This window comes from Gigantopelta aegis, chromosome 1 (genome assembly GCF_016097555.1).
Source record: "Gigantopelta aegis isolate Gae_Host chromosome 1, Gae_host_genome, whole genome shotgun sequence".
In the NCBI taxonomy this organism is placed as follows: domain Eukaryota; kingdom Metazoa; phylum Mollusca; class Gastropoda; order Neomphalida; family Peltospiridae; genus Gigantopelta; species Gigantopelta aegis.
Window position 1 is genome coordinate 14,547,525 of NC_054699.1, and position 24,821 is coordinate 14,572,345.

The window sequence follows — 24,821 nt, forward strand, 5'->3', positions numbered from 1 at the left end:
CCAATAATATCCTACACTTGGTACCTCAATGGCTGCGGTATGTACTATCCTGTCTCTGGGAAAGTGTTCATCAGGATACGGCGGAAGCAAGTAGACACTGGGTGGGCTGACGGAGAACGAGGGCGCAAAGCAAAGTTTCTAGAGGGGTTCCGGGGTATGCTCCCTGTAAAATGTTGAAAACTAGATGTCATGAAATGCAATTTCCTGCATTCTACAAGTAAAAAGTAAAATTTATCTCTGCCTTAAGATTTACTACTAATAATATTTTTGATTCAGAATTATTAGAGGGTCTAGACAGTGTTCGAGATTAACGGTATCCTGATATCCCGGGGATACCAGAATTTGATTTTGGATACCAGACTTCAAGAACCCAGTATCCCACCGGGATACCATATAATACTAAATTCTCATGTGGGATACCAGATTTTGAAATGTTAGTATCCAACTGGGATACTGCCCCAAAATTTTAATCTCGAACACTGCTAGAGCCCAGAACCCCTGCTCCATTGTGCCTGCTTATAAAAGATCCCTGGCTACTTTATCAGCAGGAGTAGTCTATGTGGTGGCAGTGGGTTCCCTCCCTCCCTCTCCCTCCCTCCCTCCCCCTCTCTCTCTCTGTGTGTGTGTGTCTCTCTCTCTCTCTCTCTCTCTCTCTCTCTCTCTCTCTCTCTCTCTCTCTCTCTCTCTCTCTCTCTCTCTCTCTCTCTCTCTCTCTCTCTCTCTCTCTCTCTCTCTCTCTCTCTCACAGTCATTCTCTTAAAATATGTGCTAAAGTGTCATTTAAAAATATTCTTTTCCTCTTTTTTCCCATTAAACAAGTATTTCATTTTTTAATGCCAATGAATTTTCTGGTACAGCTGATGGCGGAGATGCCTGTTAATCATCTGTGTCTGAGAGCAATGTGACCTCAAAGGATGACAGCGACTGTCTATCAGACGTAGTTCTCGTCTTTGTTTGTGGTTTCGGTAATTTACTCCGAATGGAACTCAAGAATCGTTGCACATCTTCGCCATTGCTTTCCTCTGGCAAGGTCAAGCTTAGAATGACCTTCAGCCGACGTTCAAGGTTACGAGGAACGTGGCTCCAGGCACTTTTTGGAATGTCTCCTCTCTTGATAAGAATCAAGTATGGTCCACCAACGAGACATGTGGCACAATGGCAAATAAACTTGAAAGCATTTTCTTCCAGGCTTTCCTTGGAGATAAACATGATGGCACAGTAAGTCTTTGGAAACAGATCTGTCTGGCCAGTTGTTTCACCTGTAAAATAAAACGAATACAGATATTAATAACATAGAGAATAACTAGTTAATGATGTCGGATATATGCTTTATCCTGTGAAGGTAAGAATGGGGAATTTCTCATTCAGCCTGAACAAGATAAAGCAGATATCCGACGTCATTAACTAGTTATTATCTTTATCCTGTAGACCATAATAATTAAGGGGGAAGCTATTATTTCTGTTATTTCTGTACAATGACCAAAGAGGTCAAATGAGCGATGCACTGGCTGGAACGAAAAATAGCCCAATGGACTCACCGACGGGGATTGATTTTAGACCGATTGCGCATCGGTGTTTGTCTTTGTTTAAGATGATACCAAACAAGCAAATGATTCTTTATTTAGATATTGTTAGTGCTGGGATGTCGTTAAGCATTCATTCATTCTTTGTTTACGCATACAAACCGCCCAACTTCGACATTTCTATGATGTTTGGATAAGTTTTAGCATATTGAATTTCTGATCAGCTTTAACATATTTCTTGCGATAATGTTTTGGTTAATCGGATACGTCAGCCTTTTTTTTGCCGGCTTGGATAATTAAACACGCGATCAAACACGAGCGATGATTGCTCGACATTTATTATATGTTTGATATAACACACAATTGGACCAATGGATACGCGTGTAATTCACTATTAGGACCAGTGTAATGTAATGGAATCGATGTAGAACCTGCTTACTGCAAGCGAGTCACACTTAAATGGACTGATTTAAGGATGCGCTGAACAATTTTTTGAAATTTGTTTTTAAAAAAGCAGAATACTATATTTATAATTCGTAGGGCGGAATGGGAATTAAAAAATTGTAATTATTCTACCAAAATCGTAATAGTTGGTAAGTATGTATCACGGTTTGAATGTAAGAATTTGTTGTCCGTGGCAATAAAAAAAAAAGCTATGAGTGAAATCGCCCATCGCCAGCAATTTTGAGCCTGCCTTCCACAATTTTTTAAAATGTGATTTCTGCAGCAAATTCCAACGCCATTTAACCATAAATAAACTGTGTTGAGGGCATAGTTAAATAAAACATTTCTTTCCTTTCTTCCTTCTTTCTGCAGCAAATAAACATGTTTTGAAAGGTTATTTTGCTGCATGTATACATATTTCAAGTGTACAAATGTTAAATGTTGGCATTAATATACACCAGAGCCCATGCTTATAACACTTATAGAGTCCAGACTCAATCTCTAATGACGTCACACGCATAAAATTTGCATGGCGTTGTCATGACGTTACTGTCTCAGACTCTATTAGAGTCTCGAGTCCAGACTAAAGGTTTTTATAAGCATCAGGCCAGGTGTATATTTGTTGCTGTCATGGAACATGACATTAGTATCTCAGACGAGTCTCGAGTCCAGACTAAAGGTTTTTATAAGCATCAGGCCAGGTGTATATTTGTTGCTGTCATGGAACACTTCTGATGGCACAAAAGTGCTGTTAGTGATGCTCCCAACACCTATGACTTGACAATAAAAGAATGGGTCCACAGAAGGATTTGATCCTTCGACACAAGCAGACTTCATGTTTAACGGGAGCTATTGCTCTCACTCCTCATCACTGTGTTCGTTAAATAAAACATTTCCTTCCTTTCCTTCACTCCCCATCACTCCAGCTCCCCATCACTCCCTCTGAGACTAGCTCCCCTTACCATGGGAATTTAAATGGTATCAATATGGTAATACCTTACAGGTAGTACTAAACCAAATAACTTCCGGCTTGGTCAACACAAGCAGACTTCATGTTTAACGGGAGCTATTGCTCTTACTCCTGATCACTCCCACTCCCAATCACTCCCTCTCAGACTAGCTCCCCATAACATCTCAATTTAAATGGTATCAACATGGTAATACCTTGTAGGTAGTACTAAACCAAATAACTTATGCTGGGTCAAAGTTCAAGGTGCACCCAACTTTTGATAGAGAAGTGAACACCACAATTCCTGTGATTGGTGATAAATGTGAGCATGTTGGTTGTAAAAAATCTGGGCAAAACATGTATGCAATTTTATTTCATCTAGTACCACTTTGAATTTTGTGCAGAACTAGGGTAGTCATAGACACTACCCGTTATCTCAGAAATGAGCACTTTACCCCCAATTTTCTCTGATTCACTTTAAGAGTGAGGGGTGGTAGTATTTATATTTGTGGCGTTTATGTCGATTGATATGCTGCAGGTAGGAGTTTCAGCCTATGTCTATGGGATTCGATTTGGTAGTACCGTATATTGCTGTGTATTAGTCGACTCTTTGTATAAGCCGACCTCTTAGTTTGACCCTAAATATCAAGTACAAAATCATCGGCCTCGTGTATAAGCCGAAGTCATGTTTTGTCCAGTTGTACATTGCATTGATTTCAATAATACTGTCAACAAACAGACTTGTGCTTTTCTTTTTCATTATATTTTCTTCCCCTTTAATTATTACAGACACGGTAATCGTTATCTCAATGCTAATGTCTTGCATGCCGTGCAAAACATTTTCAAAACAAGAAAATAAACAGTTCAAGCTGTAACAACATATCACTGCACATAAGTAATTTATTTATTCACTGGACAGCAAATAATAAACTCATTAAGGAATGTTTAATCCCTGTTTTCCCCTCCACACAGAAGAAAACAATTCTGTGGTCCATGGCTGTTGTTTACACAAAATTGTGTGATCCAATCAAATAAGAGCTTACAAAATGATATAAACAGAGGTGTCAAACAAAGGTGGCGGAACACGTTTTTACAATTGAAATGACAATAAAACAAGTAATTTTTATTATTATTCATCAAACTATTAATGCATTCAAGAACAAAAAAATACATTATACTGCATGATGGGGTGTTTTATTTATAATGTGCTGTGAAAGGCTGTAAGGGTCTGATAACATTTGTAAGTCGGAGTGGGGAGTGTTTTTGATCGGAATTTTATGAACCAATTTTTTGCCTCCGTGTATAAGCCGACTCACTTCTTTTGGAAAGTATTTCTAGACTTCAAAAGTCGGCTAATACACGGCAATATACGGTATACACCCTTAAATGGCTTCACATAATCTAAGTTAGGGGAAAAGTTAAGCACTCGTCTTAATTTGTTTGATGGCAAGATTTGCTAGAGCACCACAGAAGAGCACCACAGAAGAGAACCACAGAAGAGCATTCTACCGACTGAGCTAAATCCCATGCTTTATTATGAGAAGTTAAAAAGTTTGTTTTTGTTTAATGACACTACTAGAGCACAGTCATTCATTAATCATCGGCTATTTTTCCATTAGTATAGAAAGGGATCTTTTATATGCACCATTTCACAGACAGGTCAGCACATACCACAGCCTTTGATATACCAGTAGTGGTGCACCAGCTGGATCGAGTACAGGTGATGCGCCAGTTCCGGATCACTTGTAGTTACCGATCAGTCTGTCGGTATATTCAATTTTTAGTCATTTCTATGTAAATTTCATTAAACAAATATTCTAACAAACAAATAATACATGTTTCTTGAAATTGTACGTAAAATAACTGTAACAGAATATAGTCTTGGTTTTATTTTAGACGGTGATACATAACCACTATTAAAACTTTACACGAACAGACGACATGAAAAAAAGAAGACGTTTAAAAAGAGAGATGAAGGTTTTTCTTTTTTTCTTTTTATATCCTTTGAAATTTTATAGTACGAGTAGGGGAAACATATATAGATTGTGCATGACTAGTTTTATGAAAAGTGATGCTGCAAACGACTTACTGTAACTCCTCAGAGGGGACACACTTGATACGCCAGTTGCGGATCACTCACAAAACGGAAGTATTTACGTTGTAACTGCCGCTAGATGGGGCTATGAACGCAGGGTTTATCTCAAGACTCAAAAACGTTGAACACGGTGGAATTTTTTTCTCCCACTTCCCCCCCCCCTTCCTTTATAACAATAATAATGATGATGATGATAATGATAATGATAATAATAATTATTATTATTATTATTATTATTATTATCATTATTATTTTCTTCTTAAACCTCTCTTGATTCGTCATTTTAACCACTAGTTCATAATAATTCGACTCTGTATGTCTCGGGGCCCATGTCATAGTAGCCCTAGACTGTTTGTCTCATGGCCAGTCATCCTCTACAAAATATTATATTAATCATTGTAGTTCCACCTATTTTTCTTGTATTATTTTTGTTTTCTACAGGTAATGACAATATGTATATAATGTAAAGACACGTATTTTACAAACTGAAACTACGATTTTAAGTGTTTGTCCACTTGTCTCTCACGTTATATTTGTAAGCCTACATGTAATTAGCCATTCGTACGAATACCAGTCGCAGTCATTCACAAATATGGCTAATATAAATAAAATGTAGTTTTTTAAAATTCCATCTTCGTTTAATTCGGGCAAAAATCAGTCTGCCTTGCCCCCTACAAAAATAAGAGCCTGTATGACCTGTTAGATCGCCAGTCTAGAATCGCTAAAATCGCTGCACACGTGTCTTTGTATTTGCCCCATAAGACGATTCAGTAATGTTGCCCGCCCCCCTCAGTGTGAGAGCCGTCCACCCCATTGCTTGCTTGATTGATTGATTGGAAAAAAAAGAAAGACGTTTACTGTACAAAGAAAAAAAATCGGCACAAGTTGGACATGAGGACCTTTATAAAACCATGCCACCGCCAGTGGTCTGTTTCGCATGTGCCATTGCAAGTGCTTTTCGCATACTCGACTACTCGACTGCTCGACTTTGGGAGAGAGGGGAAGGGGTCCTCTATTTGGTTTTGTCAATGAAGTGAAAATCTCTTATTCGGTTTAATTATAATTCGCATTTAAACAGTCTGTACCACTATAGGGTGGATTATGTTTTTTCAGTGGAATTTTTGTTTTACACAATCGCATTCTGATGCAGGAGAGTCAGTCGGCCACTGATCTGTGTATTCACACGGTCAATCTGAGCTAGCCCTAGCCTTTAGACCGTCCTTGAAAATAATTCTGTATTCAGGAGTAGATCCAGGAATTATTTTGCGGGGGGTGGGAGACTAACTAGAAAAGGGCAAATGGAACAACACGTCAGAAATAATAATTAATAATCCACTTTTGTGACTGTTTAGTGTGTATTACTATATTAATATATATCATTATTAACAAGGGGTCTAACCGTCCTGCTTCAAAATTATTTGCTTAATTTTAATATTTAAACGGGAGGATTATATCCGGCTAAAAAAAAAAAACACCCCCACCACGTAGATAACCTGTAAAATTTATAATTTCGGACCCACCCCACCCCCCACCCCACCTAAAGCATAATCCACCCCTGTATTATGATAAATACTAAACAGTCCCAAAGTTGATATTTTGCTATGTCATTTCTTTCTATTTTCAAGACTTTGTTCCTTTCACAAAGAAAATGTGACTTTTAAAAGTCATCAATATAATAATAATAATAATAATTTTATTATTATTATTATTATTATTATTATTATTATTGATATATACGATAATAAATGAAAACAATTATTTATTATTAGTAATAATAATATTAATTATTATTATTATATACTAGAATGCCAGAAATCAAATATAATTCAACTTGTTGAAAGTACACAACGAAAATAAGGATCGCGCACCTTTACTTTTGACACACGCCCCGTGTAGCTGACGTCATGGGACGCCATCGTTGATTTTCAATAAATTTTAGAAATTGCTAATTAGGGGCGTAATCAGGGGGATGGGAACCCTATGGAGTTGCAAATGATCATAAAATATGTCCGGCAGGATCCACGAACGTGCTGAAAGTGCTAACATGTTGGAAATTGTGTTTTTGAAGGCGTAAGCCTCTATTTTTCGAAAGTGATCCGGAACTGGACAAAGTGATCCACAACTGGCGTAAGTACGCCAGCTCAAACAACACTGTTTTTGGTGCCAAATGTTTACCTAAATTTACATTTTATATCACTGTTTATTTATATGATTGATTATCTTTATTACTAAGAATTTCTTTTAAAGTCATACGCGCGCATGTTGACAGAATTCACAATTTTGTTTGAAGTGATCCGGAACTGGCGCATCACCTGTAATAGCCCAATGGGCCCACTGGTGGGATCGATCCTAGACCGACTGAACATCAGACGAATGCATTACTACTTGGTTATGTCCCACCCACATAATACCTTAAATGGCTTCCATAAACTAAGTTAGCGGAGAAGTTAGGCACTTCTCTCAAATGGGGGGTGGGGTGGGGTGGGACTTAGCCCAGTGGTAAAGCACTCACTTGATGCATGGTCTGTGTGGGATCGATCCCTGTTGGTGGACCCATGGGGCTATTTCCAGTCAGTGCACCACGAATGATATATGGCTGTGGTATGTGCTATCCTGTCTGTGAAAAAATGCAAGCAAAAAATCCCTTTGCTGCATTAGGAAAGATGTAGTGGGTTTCCTCTGATGACTACGAGTCAGAATGACCAAATGTTTGTCATCCAATAGCCGATGATTGATTAATCAATGTGCTCTAGTGGTGTCGTTAAACAAAACAAACTCCTCTCAAATGTTTTATGAAAAGATCTGCAGGTTAGCACTCTACTGAATGAACTAAATCCCACCCTTTCTTGGTTGGAATGAGAAAAATACCCAATCGGTTGAATAGATCCACCGAGGTGGTTTGATCCTGCGACACAAGCACCTCAAACGAGCACTCAACCAACTGAGCTACTTCTCACTCCCCTTATTATGAGGAAGACTGAACAACAATAAAGATAAAAAAAGAAAAAATTAAGAAGAAAAAAAAGAATACTCATAATATTACAATTGTTAAAGGGACATTCCTGACTTTGCTGCATTGTAAAATGTTTCCGACTAATAAAATATTTCTACGATTAAACTTACATATTAAATATATTTGCTTGTTTAGAATATCAGTGTTTGTATATTCAATGTGTTTCTGGTCGTCTTAATATTTGTAAGAAGTCCAAACTGGATTTTGTCTTCAAATAATTTCGTACGTACGAAAAAAGTATATTTTAGGAAATAAAATGAAATTTAACCTAGTACAAATATTAAAACAATCAGAAACATGTTTAATATACAGCCACTAATATTTTATGCACAAAAATATATTTGATATGTAATTACAGTCATTAAAAAGTCTTAAAAATTGCAAAAACCTCAGGAATGTCCCTTCAAAAAAAAGAAAGAAAAAAAAAAGATATCTTACCGTGACCTCCAGACAGGTCATCCGGTCCGAAGTAGACATGGTAACCAAGTTGTTCTCGTAGCATCTGCAGCAGACGGCCTCGCACGACCGGAATGTCCTGTTCTATGCACACTACAGCTGTATCGTACAGGAATTCACCTACAAAAGGAATACAGATTTTAAGGCCATTACACACTGGCTTTGATTCACTATATGGAGCCCATAGCATTTGTGTAAAATTAACAAGAAAAAAAAGTTTGTTTTGGTTAACGACACTACTCGGCTACTGGATGTCAAACATTTGGTAATTCTGACTAGTAGTCATCAGAGGAAAACCGCTACATTTTTCCTAATGTACCAAGGGATCTTTTATTTGCACTTTCCCACAGACAGGAAAGCACATACCACGGCCTTTGTCCAGCTGTAGTGCACTGATTGAAACAGGAAAAAACCCAATCAGCTGAATGGATCCACTGAGGTGGTTCGATCCTGCAACACATGCACGTCTAGCGAGCACTCAACCGACTGAGCTAAATCCTGCCCCCTTTATATGTACAAAGATATTTTTAACCGTATGGGTAATAAAAAGTGATACCTTTCCGTGAGCACGTGTTGAACTTCGTGTTACACCAGAACAAGATTCGCGGGAAGTGAAGCCAGCAGCTGATTGCTATGATAAGCATCATGATCATTGCGGCAGTACTCACACATGCAATTAGTACGATCTCCACCACAGTAATTTTCACAGTAACATCTGAAGAAAAAAAACAAGAAAAGAAAGAAAGAAATGTTTTATTTAACGACGCACTTGACACATTTTATTGACGGTTATATGGCATCAGACATATGGTTAAGGACCACACAGATATTGAGGAAGAAAACCCACTGTCGCCACTTCATGGGCTACTCTTTTCGATTAGCAGCAAGGGTTCTTTTATATGCATCGTCCCACAGACAGGGTAGTACATACCACAGCCTTTGATATACCAGTTATGGTGCACTGGCTGGAACGAGAAATAGCCCAATGGGCCCACCGATGGGGATCGATCCCAGACCGACCGCACATCGAGCGAGCACTTTACCACAGGGCTACAACCTGCCCCCCCCCCCCCCCCCCCCAATTAAACAACCATTGTGAGAGTACTGCTAAAGCAATGTCACATGTCCCCTATCAAGTACAACAAATTTCAATGGCCATAATTCTTTGAAAAATGGGTAAATCACATGAAATTCAAACATGATATGTAACAGTACATAATTACATAACAAAGCTAAACACGAAATTTCAGCCGAATATCTTGAGGCGTGCTGGAAAAAAATCCGGAAAAATGTAGGGCAGATGGACAGACAGACAGACAGACGGATGTTGACGAAACCTTCAGTTCCCTCCGGACTGGTAACGGACTAAGAAAGTGAAAGAATAGATAGATTCTATTTTCTATACCCACCTAAAGGCAAAATAACAGCACTTCGCCGTACAGTGCCAAGGTCACAGATGTAAATCTGAGAAAAATTCTGTATCATCACGCGACGAATGGTCAGATTAGCACCAATAACATCCATGTTACTGAAATATTAAATAATATACAAGCTACTATCAAGTTCATACAGTTGGTCAGTTACTCCACACATTGGATATATAGACTCCATCATATGACAAATGTGGTCATGTGGGATAGAAAAAGTACACCCTCGGTCGTGGAAAGTTCGACCCGGGATGAGGCTTGCCAAGTCCCAGGGTCGAAATTTCCACCACTGAGGGTGTACTTTTTCTATCCCACATGACCGCATATGATGGAGTCTTTTTTATTCCCTATCCATTTGATAAATAAACCATTATTTTACACGAACAAACAAAAATGGCTGAAAAAGTAACTTCATTATTTTACCGTTTTATCATAAATAAACTACACTATCATATTTACTGTGTCTGTTTCATGTATTAAATATAATTTAATACTACAAATTAACAAAATAGCATTCATAATGAAGGTTTTAATAACAAAATATTGATCTAAAACTAACCAACTTGCATTGATATGACGTCATATATTACCAACGACGTAATACCCCCCATGTTAAATTCAATGACATCATAGCCCATGCAAGACAGATTTATTCCGCATTGGCTGACGTCAAGGAATGGGTCTGTCTTGCATGGCTGGAGATGGGAGTATATATTATATGTAAACCTAAATGGAAACTTGTGGATACCACCAATCGGTGTTTCTGCCAGAAAGAAAAAGTTGGGTACATTGCTATAAAATTAAATATTTACAATGTGTGTGCTGAATGCAACCACAGTATGTGGGCCTCCTACAGAAAGAAAATGGGTTAGGTTTAGGGTTAGGGTTAAGAAAATCATACCGTAAGAGACATTAATTTGGATATGGCGCCATACCTGTTTTACTCTCTGGCAGAAACACTGCTGGCAATAAAGATTATTTGGTTTGGTATGTGATGTGTATTTTTCAACTGTCTACATCTTGTGCATGTGTTCGATCAATAACATGTCTTATCAGACAATGATGTCACATGGACAGCATGTTGGTGAGAATGTCCGACTACGTACATAAAACTGTCACTAGAAGAAGTTTAGTAAATATTTGTCTTTTTAATTTTATTACCGGTATTGTGGCACACACTCTCAAACATATTTACTTGCGAAAATGTAAAATGAAGGAAAGGAAATGTTTTATTTAACGACGCACTCAACACATTTTATTTACGGTTATATGGTGTCAGTAAATGTAAAATGAAAGCCTGATTGCAAATTATTTTAACCGCATATATGTTTTGCATATACTGTAGGTAAAAGCGATGCACGCCTGCAAAAAATGTGTTTATAATGTTTTATAGGAAAGTAAATCTTTTTTTTCTCAAGATAAAAAGAAAACTACAGTACTGTAACAGCCCTTTCATGTTCCTATGTCTATTAAAGATTAAATTTACAATAAATAAAATTAAAACCAACCTGCAAAATGTTTTACCGAGTTGTAGTCAAATATCAAGAGATGACAATACATATGTTTTCATTTCCAATAAAGACTATTTCATTTTCAAAAACATTATTGAAAATCATGCATTAAAATACAGTTGAATCCCGTTGGCTCGAACCCTGTTGGTGCTCGAGGAAGTGTTCGACCCATCGGGTAGTTCGACCGAACCATTCAATCAACATCAGATATTTCCGTAACATCAGTTACAAAGTTGAATTAGAGATACATATTATTTTGTTAACTGCCGACTGTGTGATGTAGAAGGCCATGACAATATTAATTAAATGTGTGGTTGCGGAAGTCATGATTAACTCGCCCATTGTTTCATTTAAAACTGTTCAAAATAATGCTTTTTGCCGAGGCCAGTTTGTGCACTAATTGTTTGATTGGTATCACGGTTCATCTAACAGTGACCGTAACACCGATAGCTGCCTAACAAACAACATGAACAAAGGACTGCATGGCTATTGTTGCAATTCCCCAATTCATCTACCGTATAACCGGAAATTTTCGTGGTCTTAATTTTTCGTGGTTTGGGGTATAAAAACATTTCAAGGTTTCTTATTTTCGTTGTTTGGCAAATCTAAATTGAAAGAGATTTTATTTTCGAGTTTTAGCAAGTCTAGTTGCGAGAATACTTGCTATTGTGGATTAAAGTTTCACCTTGGCTGCCAGTTGTTCGATACCACCGACGTGTAAAGTTAAACAATAGAACAGTCACCTGTGATACCCGGTATGCTATTCGACAGACAACTGATCACAGTCTTTGATTTTGAGTAAAGCCAATTACGACGTATGTGTGAACAAACCACTTAAGGACGCCATGAAGTCTAATTTTACCACATGGTATTCAAAGCAGGTTTCCCTGGCTGTGAAAGACGGCGAAGTTGTAACGGACATCAAGATCGAAATGCGTACTTCGGCGATAAAACCAATTCATGCAAGGTGGATTATGAAAGTTATGGCAGAATAATAGAATTAAAAATACGCCAGGAAATGTTGAAATCTGCATTCATCCACCCTAGAATCTCTGATGCAGTGCGGGCGGACATTGACAAAAACAATATACGAAATTTAAAAATATTTCATTATATTCTACAAACAGTGAGATTCATGCAATAACTTTTTTTAAATTCTAACTTGTTTTGACTATACTATTCTCTTGTCGTATCCGGTGGACTGCGCATGACAGGAAATAAAATCTTCCGGTAAATTGTCAGTGTGTTATGGTTTTCACAATAAATATTTTCGTTAGAATTTGTTGATGTTTTCAAATATTTTCAAGGATTTATATTTTCGATGCTGACTACTTACCCTCGAAACCCATGAAAATAAAAATCCTCAAAAATTTCCGGTTATACGGTATACTTCGTTCCGCCTAAATAATTAATCCAAAAGTTGTAATCACCAACTGTGCAAGCGCAGCAATAGTTGCTCCTTTTCGGTGGTTTCCCATTTAATATGTGATGGATCACCAGTTCAAGGGAAATATAGCTAATAACACAGACAGGACCGATAATTTAGTTCAAGCGAAGGCTTCTAGTCGACCCTGGACATGTTTGACCCGTCGGCAGTTTATATAAGGGTTCACCAAACAAAAAACTCAAGACTTTGTTTTTAGTTTGAGCGTTGCAGTGTGTTCGACCCTTCCGAAGTCGAGCCAACGAGATTCTACTGTAGCTTTTTTACTAAAATGGAAAATGACCAAGCATTAAGTCTCTTGAATAGTGACATAGTTTATATGATTTTCTCTAGAATACGGAGTCAGATGTAATTTGTGTAATTTCACCCATCTGTTCTATAGACAGTGTACCAGTACATATTGAAAACATCGAAATAAAGGAAGGAAGGAAATGTTTTATTTAACGACGCACACAACACATTTTATTTACGGTTATATATGGCGTCGGACGTATGGTCAAGGACCACATAGATATTGAGAAAGTAAACCCGCTGTCGCCACTTCATAGGCTACTCTTTCCAATTAGCAGCAAGGGATCTTTTATATGCACCATCCCACAGACAGGACAGTACATACCACGGCCTTTGTTAAACCAGTTGTGGAGCATTGGCTGGATCGAGAAATAGTCCAATGGGTCCACTGATGGGAATCGATACTAGATCGATCGCGCATCAGGTGAGCGCTGTACCACTGACCTACGTCCCGCCCTTACATCAAAATAACATCATGAATAAGGCATCCTTGTTTTCAAATAAAAGTTTGGAACGTTTAGCATAGGTAAGATGCTTTGCTTTGCTAACGTTATTGGCAAACAAGTAAACATATATATTTAAACCACACAGCTAAAGTGCATGATTTGATTTTCTTACACACCCATTGGTGAGAACACCATATGTTATTTTTGGTTACACATGGTTGTTAACACATGTATGTGTGTTAACAATTTCAAGACATACGACTGGCTGCTCCTAGGTGATGACCAGGTTACCAATGCCATACCGCCAATGAAAAACTACACGAAGGAAATCGATTAGACTGTGACATATAGTTAACCTGACATTCATGTGTCTGTTATGCGTACGTCAGCTATAAGTGCAACGGCTGTAAATAACTTAAAGATGTTAAAATTTGCTTAAAACCTGGTTTTTGAGGATATGTAAGAAATAGAATAATACATTTGTGTCCGTTGGATACCATTTATCTCACAACTTGTTGTTTAAAAACGTATCAAACTCGTTTTCACTCATTAGATACATTTTAAAACAACTCATTGTGAGATATATGGTATCTAATGGCCACTCATGTATTATTCTCTTTATAAAGGTAACCTTTAAAGACGAACTACAACAACAAAAAGAAAAAGATCTTCCCCTGATACTCACGTTGTGTTGTACATCTTATAAATGTAGTTGTCATGGTGTCCAAGATGAAAAAATTCTAGTTTCCCCTTCTTAATGTTAGTAATTTTTGAGAAAAAGCGAACATTCTTAAACATGGGGTCACCACAACCGAAGAATCCCTCGCACAAAAACGTTATCGAGTCGCCAACTCGTGCAGATGTGTTTTGTGGAGCCTTCATCACCCGAGGAGGATGATACATGCTGTCACAAACTGAATAATAGAAAGAAACATTTCAAAGGTCATATTAGTTTGCATGTCCTCTAGACTTGGCCAGTTTTAGTGTTTATATCACATAGTATAAACACTAAAAAACTAGCCATGGCTACAGGACACTTGAGTTAAGGTCATATTTGAATCAAACGGACAAAATATGTAAAATGGAATGAACGAACGAACGAACGAACGAAAGAACGAAGGAACAAACGACCGAATGAATTCATGCTTAACAACACTCAAGCTAAGGTCATATTGTAATCAAACAGACACAATATGTAAAATTGAATGAATTAAAGTTAATAAAATGTTTTGCATCAAGCAAGCGCATTACCACTGGGCTACATCCCACCCCAATTGAATGAATTCATGGATGAACTGACGACACTCCAACAAGAAAAGACAAAACCCACTGCCATGACAACTACCAATCAGCAGCGAGGAAAATCTTTTATATGCAAATTGCCACAAGCAAACAAAAAGATTTTTTTTTAAACCCAGATACTCAGGGGTGCAGAAATGGAAAATATTTAACTATCCTACCGGACCAGAAACAACTAAACTTTATAAGCTCGCCAGAATTTCTACTAGTCCACCAGTCTATAGAACAATATATTATTAACAATATTATAATATACAATGTCTTCACTTCAAATTATATATGGAGAGATATACTGACAAAACATTATTGAGAACAACAGGTAGACCGTCAGGCTGGTAGTTGCATTTTTTAACTCATCTGGCAGAATGTTTACTCGCATTTGGCGAGCGGGCAAGTACTTTCTGCAGCCCTGGATACTCACCTTCGACTTTCAGCCTGAAGTAAGCACTAACATCAGCAGTTCCGTTGGTCAGAGTACATCGATACCGCCCATCATCTTTAGTTTCCACGGCCATGAACTGAAGAACTTGTCCGTCGTTGCAGATCTGGACTTTGTCTGTACGTGGTGTCACCGCTGTCCAGGCCTCACTTCCGTTGCCCCAAAACGACCAGGAGATGTTGACGAAACCAGCACCACAGCAGGAAAAGAGTTTAGCACGTCCCTTTCGCACAATGTCGCTTCCATTTTTAGGTGCAACGAGTGGACCTGATGAAACAAGCATTCTGGAGCATTGCATGGCTTCTAGATTATGGTAGCCCCACTCCCATGGAAAGTGGTATTCAAAGTTGGGCTAGTAAAAAGGTATTGAAATAAGCATTGTGTCTGGTAACCCATTTACACGTTCCCACAAAATACAGCCTGGTAACCTATAGGTTACCACATTGGTACAAGAAATGAAATCTGGAAGTAAATTTATCTAGTGGGAGCTGCTTAAACGTGGATTGCCAAAATTGCTTGCAATTGCACAAGTGCACACGAACATCGGTGCAATTTTGTATGAGAAAACGAAACGCGAAAGTCAGGAATGCATTGCCTGGTTTAAGTTCGGAAACGAAACTACATTGAAATTTTTGTTGAGAAGAAAACACCGTTCTTGACTTTTCTTGCATGTGGTAACCTCCCGGTAACCTGAACGACCGTTCTCGACTTATATACCTGAGTAAATAACCCAACAGCTAGTGAAAACAAAAGTTGTTAAATGCATTCAAGTCTATTTTGTAAATATGAATATCCTGACCCCACTTCCACCCTCAAACTTAATGTTTTAAAAGCTATAGATGATATTTATAACCAATTACTACTATTCGTAAACTTATATTTACTTAAAGTAAAGTAGGACTAGTGGATTTTTAATCATGGCTAGTAAATGTTTTAAATTATTGATCGCACAGCTAGTGGATTTGATAAACATTGTAGAAGCCCTGAGTACTGCTAAAGCAATTCATGTCCCCTACCAGGCCCAACAAATGTTTGGTATCTCCCACGTTCAAGGGCAATAACTATGGTGAAACAATTAATAAATCACCATGATCTGTAACAGTGTATGATAAAAGCTATACACAAACTTCCATTTCAATATCTTGAGGCATTAAATGACGGGAAAAAGTCCAGAAAACTAATTTTCTTATCTCCTACGTTCAAGAGCGATAACTATGTAATAAATTAATAAATCCATGATCTGTAACAGTGTATGATAATGATAAAGCTATACACAAACTTCCATTTCAATATCTTGAGGCATTAAATGACGGGAAAAAGTCCAGAAAACTAATTTTCTTATCTCCTACGTTCAAGAGCGATAAGTATGTAATAAATTAATAAATCCATGATCTGTAACAGTGTATGATAAAGCTATACACAAACTTCCATTTCAATATCTTGAGGCATTAAATGACGGGAAAAAGTCCAGAAAACTAATTTTCTTATCTCCTACGTTCAAGAGCGATAAGTATGTAATAAATTAATAAATCCATGATCTGTAACAGTGTATGATAAAGCTATACACAAACTTCCATTTCAATATCTTGAGGCATTAAATGACGGGAAAAAGTCCAGAAAACTAATTTTCTTATCTCCTACGTTCAAGAGCGATAAGTATGTAATAAATTAATAAATCCATGATCTGTAACAGTGTATGATAAAGCTATACACAAACTTCCATTTCAATATCTTGAGGCATTAAATGACGGGAAAAAGTCCAGAAAACTAATTTTCTTATCTCCTACGTTCAAGAGCGATAACTATGTAATAAATTAATAAATCACCATGATCTGTAAAAGTGTATGATAAAGCTATACACAAACTTCCATTTCAATATCTTGAGGCATTAAATGACGGGAAAAAGTCCAGAAAACTAATTTTCTTATCTCCTACGTTTAAGAGCAATAACTATGGTGAAACAATTAATAAATCACCATGATCTGTAACAGTGTATGATAAAGCTATACACAAAATTCCATTTCAATATCTTGAGGCATTAAATGACGGGAAAAAGTCCAGAAAACTAATTTTCTTATCTCCTACGTTCAAGAGCGATAACTATGTAATAAATTAATAAATCACCATGATCTGTAACAGTGTATGATAAAGCTATACACAAACTTCCATTTCAATATCTTGAGGCATTAAATGACGGGAAAAAGTCCAGAAAACTAATTTTCTTATCTCCTACGTTCAAGAGCGATAAGTATGTAATAAATTAATAAATCCATGATCTGTAACAGTGTATGATAAAGCTATACACAAACTTCCATTTCAATATCTTGAGGCATTAAATGACGGGAAAAAGTCCAGAAAACTAATTTTCTTATCTCCTACGTTCAAGAGCGATAAGTATGTAATAAATTAATAAATCCATGATCTGTAACAGTGTATGATAAAGCTATACACAAACTTCCATTTCAATATCTTGAGGCATTAAATGACGGGAAAAAGTCCAGAAAAATAATTTTCTTATCTCCTACGTTCAAGAGCGATAAGTATGTAATAAATTAATAAATCCATGATCTGTAACAGTGTATGATAAAGCTATACACAAACTTCCATTTCAATATCTTGAGGCATTAAATGACGGGAAAAAGTCCAGAAAACTAATTTTCTTATCTCCTACGTTCAAGAGCGATAACTATGTAATAAATTAATAAATCACCATGATCTGTAAAAGTGTATGATAAAGCTATACACAAACTTCCATTTCAATATCTTGAGGCATTAAATGACGGGAAAAAGTCCAGAAAACTAATTTTCTTATCTCCTACGTTTAAGAGCAATAACTATGGTGAAACAATTAATAAATCACCATGATCTGTAACAGTGTATGATAAAGCTATACACAAAATTCCATTTCAATATCTTGAGGCATTAAATGACGGGAAAAAGTCCAGAAAACTAATTTTCTTATCTCCTACGTTCAAGAGCGATAACTATGTAATAAATTAATAAATCACCATGATCTGTAACAGTGTATGATAAAGCTATACACAAACTTCCATTTCAATATCTTGAGGCATTAAATGACGGGAAAAAGTCCAGAAAACTAATTTTCTTATCTCCTACGTTCAAGAGCGATAACTATGTAATAAATTAATAAATCACCATGATCTGTAACAGTGTATGATAAAGCTATACACAAACTTCCATTTCAATATCTTGAGGCATTAAATGACGGGAAAAAGTCCAGAAAACTAATTTTCTTATCTCCTACGTTCAAGAGCGATAACTATGTAATAAATTAATAAATCACCATGATCTGTAACAGTGTATGATAAAGCTATACACAAACTTCCATTTCAATATCTTGAGGCATTAAATGACGGGAAAAAGTCCAGAAAACTAATTTTCTTATCTCCTACGTTCAAGAGCGATAACTATGTAATAAATTAATAAATCCATGATCTGTAACAGTGTATGATAAAGCTATACACAAACTTCCATTTCAATATCTTGAGGCATTAAATGACGGGAAAAAGTCCAGAAAACTAATTTTCTTATCTCCTACGTTCAAGAGCGATAAGTATGTAATAAATTAATAAATCCATGATCTGTAACAGTGTATGATAAAGCTATACACAAACTTCCATTTCAATATCTTGAGGCATTAAATGACGGGAAAAAGTCCAGAAAAATAATTTTCTTATCTCCTACGTTCAAGAGCGATAACTATGTAATAAATTAATAAATCCATGATCTGTAACAGTGTATGATAAAGCTATACACAAAAGTTCCATTTCAATATCTTGAGGCATTAAATGACGGGAAAAAGTCCAGAAAACTAATTTTCTTATCTCCTACGTTTAAGAGCTATAACTGTGAAAAATGGGTAAATCACTATGAAATTCACACCTGACCTGTGAGAGTACACAATAAAGCTATAGAACATTTCAGCTCAATACAATATAAATTCACATGATACGGGCAGCTAAACATCACTCTCCTTGAACTAGTCTCAGGGGAGTGATGGTGAGCGAGAGTGTTAGCTCTCCTTAAATGGCTGGGTCTGAAAGTTTGTTTTTGTTGAACACCACCACTAGAGTACATCAGTGTTCAGAATACTGTAAATCAGGAAATGTTAGCGAGTTTAAAATGTTCGCGAGTTTGGCGAGGCCACACAAGATATCAATATTTTATGACGTTAAATGTAAAGAGATGTACAACAGACTGTATAAAAATAATTTTGTGGAAATGTTTTGTCAGTGATTAACTGAACATACAATCATTGCATGCTATACCAAAACCATAACAAACGATTTTGGCAAATTTCTACTCAATTTGTCTGTAAGCTGTGTATAACATCAAAATTGGTCCAAAATATTATTTCAGCTGATTCTACAAGTTATACTTATTCTTTAAAATTTCATGGAAAATACCTTTTTCGGTTCCATGCCTTGTGATCATGGGAATTTTAACCCACCAGAAACTGTTTTTATGAAATAATTATACATAATATATTATTTTCGTTGAATTGTCGTATTCATATAATAATCATGGGAGATGAAATTTCGATTCCATGATTTTACCGACACGCTATCGACACGGTACCGGAAACAATGATTTCCGTAAAAGGGCCATTCCGTGGTATTTGGTCCATGGGTGTGGAAATTTCAAAATGATCTATTAAACTAAGTTTTTATTATAGCTTAATGTTAACACCCGTAAGCACATACAAATATACTTTTATTGCCAATTTACTTAAGTCATTATGGGTTTTTATGACGGTTTTATTTGATAAAACAATTTTTGTAAGCCAGGACGTGACATTTGTTTTTTGGTAATATTTCATTACTGTTATGTCAAAATTTAAAATTAGCTATCAGGACATCACATCTAAAATATACTACATATGAAAATACTACTTTGCCTTCTTTCATATCATAATTAGTATATTAAATTATTTTTCAAAATATATAATGTCACGTCCTGGCTGATTTGACATATAAAAGTTAGTTTTATTTTAAAACTATTTTTCAGAAATAAAAATCCTTTTTAATCCTCCTCCTTCTCAATGTTCCAAGTATAAATAAAAGGTATAATGATGACTGGTTGTATTAAATGATTGAAAAACTTTGAGCCAGGACGTGACATTAAGCCAGGACGTGACATTCAAGATGGCAGGTTAAATTGAGTAAAGATTAAAAATGTATTAAATTTCTCTATATAAAGAAATTGGCAAAACTGACTAGATAATGCACATGTACCTAAAAGAAATTACTTTTATTTTCGATATTTTACCCTTCACCATTAAGAATCAGAAACAGAAAAAGTGGAAGTTCGGGAGAGCATGTTCGAATATTTAACGTGGATTTATGTAGATTAAAAAAAATACTATTATCAATTCTATGCTTCTATGTTTTGACCAAACAGTGAATTATTGATAATCTACCAATTTAAGGAATATTGTATTTATACCAAATGTTCCATTTTGTGAACCCAAACTGGTGTACACATACAATAAATATTGTGTCAAAGAATTGTTAAAATAGAATGTTCTGCTAAAATCTTAAGTTTATTCCTTGGCAGATACGGGTATGCAAACATGAATTAGAATATATAAACCAACATTCCTCTAGTGAAGGATGTAATTGGTAAAGATACATGTTGATCATAAAACTTGGGTTGGAGGAATTCAAATCAGTTGTGTCGTTGAGATTTTTGCTATTGTCAACCATCAACAGTTTATATATTAATATACATTGTTGACAGTTTGGCCTATCAGATAATGATAAACAGAAAGAAGAAACTGTCCAAAGACTAATTTCTATACTGACTGGGGTTCATATTTTGAATTCCAATTAAATCAGATGATCATAAAAATACCAGCAAAACGCATAATATAATATATTTTAATTCTAAAACATATGGTAAATTGCAAACAAGAATTCTTCAGAATTAAATGTCTTGCCTATACCCCAAACTTATTCAGTGTCATTGATAGTACATCTGTAGATATTCATCTCAATGCATATTAAAAATGTTTCTAAAATATTTTTTTTAAATCGAACCTAAAATTTTAAAATAATAAAATTGAAAAACAAATTTTGACGTGCATTAAGGAGAACATTCATAGATAGAACTATAAATGAAGCTTTACTGATGCAGGACACGTAATTTATGAGAAATGAAGCTACATTTGTACAATCAATGTTGAGCTAAATGCAAAAATTGATGCCTCAGCCAACGAAAAAGTAACACCTAGATACTTCGTCTTTTTAGTTTGTACATGTATTGTACAGGTAGGACAAAAATCACCAGACTTAGCAACATCAGGATAAGCAATCTTGTTGACAAATGATATGGTTATGGGTTATAAAAGTATATTATATGAATATTGTATGAGAATTATTTTTTTGCACAACGACAGTTCAATTAATTAAGATTTTATGCACTTATTTTGATGATAAAAATACTTAAAACCAGTAAATATCATTGGTTTCATAAACTAACAGTGTTTCATTAGTAGTATTTGATATACATATCATTTATTAGTTGTATAAGTGAACTGGACAAAAAGTCACGTCCTGGCTCATCACGTCCCAGCTTGTACTGAAATTTTTAAAAATAAATGTTACATCATAAAGAATATTTTTTTAGTAAATTGCTATATGGCATTTAGAAATCGACTGGATATTGTGTTAAATAGTGTATTTCAATAAGCAAACATTCTACCAGGAGAGCAGAGTTTTGGAATTGACTTTTCACTTTATAAGTCAATTTTTTTTACAAAAAACAAAATTAGGCCTGACATGCTAATACTACTACATGTAATGAGCCTATAAATGATAAAACTGAATTTCTATTTAAAAAGGACTTTTAGTTAAGGAGATCATAAGAGTCAGAATGTCACGTCCTGGCTTAAATCATTACCACGGAATGGCCCAAAATCAGAAGGCCTGTAAAATGTCACATATATGGATTTGGCTAAATATTAATGGGACAGACCCTAGTTTCAACCAGCGAAAATTAACACTAAGTTTAGTTAATCTACAAACCTGTAACACATTTGAATAAAGTTACAACTGAGTGACTCATGGATGAGTTTGTGACTTTGAAATGGTGGAATACCCTCTAAAAATAGACTAAAATGCGACTCCATAACTTACTTCTCAGACACACGTGCATTTAAAAAAATATGAGAAATGTATTTTGTGATATTAAAAACACCAGGATGACCAAAAACACTTCGAATGTACGGAAATGGATAATCGAAACAATAAAATCTAAGTAAAGTATGATTTCTGTAAACCAAAAACAGCTCAAATAGTAAAACATATGCCTTAGTGTTTAAAAACTAGGGTATGTCACTTTCCGATTGCTAACATTTTGTGATTTACAGTACATGCATCACACGATAACCTGCAACAAGAGGGCCATGGGCCTAAACAGTAACCTGAGTAAATTGTTGAGACCCACCTACCACACTGGTGGAGGGGTGGACACTTATTTTCAACCAAACTGGGTGGACTGTTGGTCTCATTCCAGCCAGTGCACCATGACTGATATCAAAGGCTGTTTTATGTGCTATCCTGTCTGTGGTTTGGCGCATATATACATGTAAAAGAACCCTTGCTACTAATTAAAAAATGCAGGTTTCCTCTCTAGACTCTGTCAGAATTACCAAATATTTGACGTCCAATACAGGGGTGGCAGTGTGTAAAGATAGTGGTACGGTTCGAGGTTGCCAGACTCTTTTTTTTCCCTGCAATAGCCAATGATTAATAAATCAATGTGTCCTAGTGGTGTGGCCATGTTCGTACCGGCCGTACCGTCTGCACCGCACCCTGCAATAGCCAATGATTAATAAATCAATGTGTCCTAGTGGTGTGGCCATGTTCGTACCGGCCGTACCATCTGCACCGCACCCTGCAATAGCCAATGATTAATAAATCAATGTGTCCTAGTGGTGTGGCCATGTTCGTACCGGCCGTACCGTTTGCACCGCACCCTGCAATAGCCAATGATTAATAAATCAATGTGTCCTAGTGGTGTGGCCATGTTCGTACTGGCTGTACCGTCTGCACCGCACCCTGCAATAGCCAATGATTAATAAATCAATGTGTCCTAGTGGTGTGGCCATGTTCGTACCGGCCGTACCGTCTGCACCGCACCCTGCAATAGCCAATGATTAATAAATCAATGTGTCCTAGTGGTGTGGCCATGTTCGTACCGGCCGTACCGTCTGCACCGCACCCTGCAATAGCCAATGATTAATAAATCAATGTGTCCTAGTGGTGTGGCCATGTTCGTACCGGCCGTACCGTCTGCACCGCACCCTGCAATAGCCAATGATTAATAAATCAATGTGTCCTAGTGGTGTGGCCATGTTCGTACCGGCCGTACCGTCTGCACCGCACCCTGCAATAGCCAATGATTAATAAATCAATGTGTCCTAGTGGTGTGGCCATGTTCGTACCGGCCGTACCGTCTGCACCGCACCCTGCAATAGCCAATGATTAATAAATCAATGTGTCCTAGTGGTGTGGCCATGTTCGTACCGGCCGTACCGTCTGCACCGCACCCTGCAATAGCCAATGATTAATAAATCAATGTGTCCTAGTGGTGTGGCCATGTTCGTACCGGCCGTACCGTCTGCACCGCACCCTGCAATAGCCAATGATTAATAAATCAATGTGTCCTAGTGGTGTGGCCATGTTCGTACCGGCCGTACCGTCTGCACCGCACCCTGCAATAGCCAATGATTAATAAATCAATGTGTCCTAGTGGTGTGGCCATGTTCGTACCGGCCGTACCGTCTGCACCGCACCCTGCAATAACCAATGATTAATAAATCAATGTGTCCTAGTGGTGTGGCCATGTTCGTACCGGCTGTACCGGCTGTACCGTCTGCACCGCCCCTGCAATAGCCAATGATTAATAAATCAATGTGTCCTAGTGGTGTGGCCATGTTCGTACCGGCCGTACCGTCTGCACCGCACCCTGCAATAGCCAATGATTAATAAATCAATCTGTCCTAGTGGTGTGGCCATGTTCGTACCGGCCGTACCGTCTGCACCGCACCCTGCAATAGCCAATGATTAATAAATCAATGTGTCCTAGTGGTGTGGCCATGTTCGTACCGGCCGTACCGTCTGCACCGCACCCTGCAATAGCCAATGATTAATAAATCAATGTGTCCTAGTGGTGTGGCCATGTTCGTACCGGCCGTACCGTCTGCACCGCACCCTGCAATAGCCAATGATTAATAAATCAATGTGTCCTAGTGGTGTGGCCATGTTCGTACCGGCCGTACCGTCTGCACCGCCCCTGCAATAGCCAATGATTAATAAATCAATGTGTCCTAGTGGTGTGGCCATGTTCGTACCGGCCGTACCGTCTGCACCGCACCCTGCAATAGCCAATGATTAATAAATCAATGTGTCCTAGTGGTGTGGCCATGTTCGTACCGGCCGTACCGTCTGCACCGCACCCT

General features: G+C 37.0%; 1 protein-coding gene across 4 annotated transcripts in view; it reads right to left on the bottom strand.

Annotated features, from left to right (window-relative positions):
- Nucleotides 1-663: 663 nt before the first annotated feature.
- LOC121370917 overlaps nucleotides 664-24,821 on the bottom strand; it is a 41,033-nt gene continuing 16,875 nt past the window's right edge. For all 4 annotated transcript variants that reach the window (XM_041496473.1, XM_041496456.1, XM_041496481.1 and 1 more), the window contains 6 exons: nucleotides 15,320-15,604; nucleotides 14,285-14,513; nucleotides 9,890-10,008; nucleotides 9,037-9,195; nucleotides 8,463-8,600; nucleotides 664-1,259 (listed from right to left, as the gene is read on the bottom strand). In XM_041496473.1, coding sequence (XP_041352407.1) covers nucleotides 877-1,259; nucleotides 8,463-8,600; nucleotides 9,037-9,195; nucleotides 9,890-10,008; nucleotides 14,285-14,513; nucleotides 15,320-15,604 — 1,313 coding nt within the window. In that variant the 3' untranslated portion in view covers nucleotides 664-876. The remainder of the gene's footprint in view (nucleotides 1,260-8,462; nucleotides 8,601-9,036; nucleotides 9,196-9,889; nucleotides 10,009-14,284; nucleotides 14,514-15,319; nucleotides 15,605-24,821) is intronic.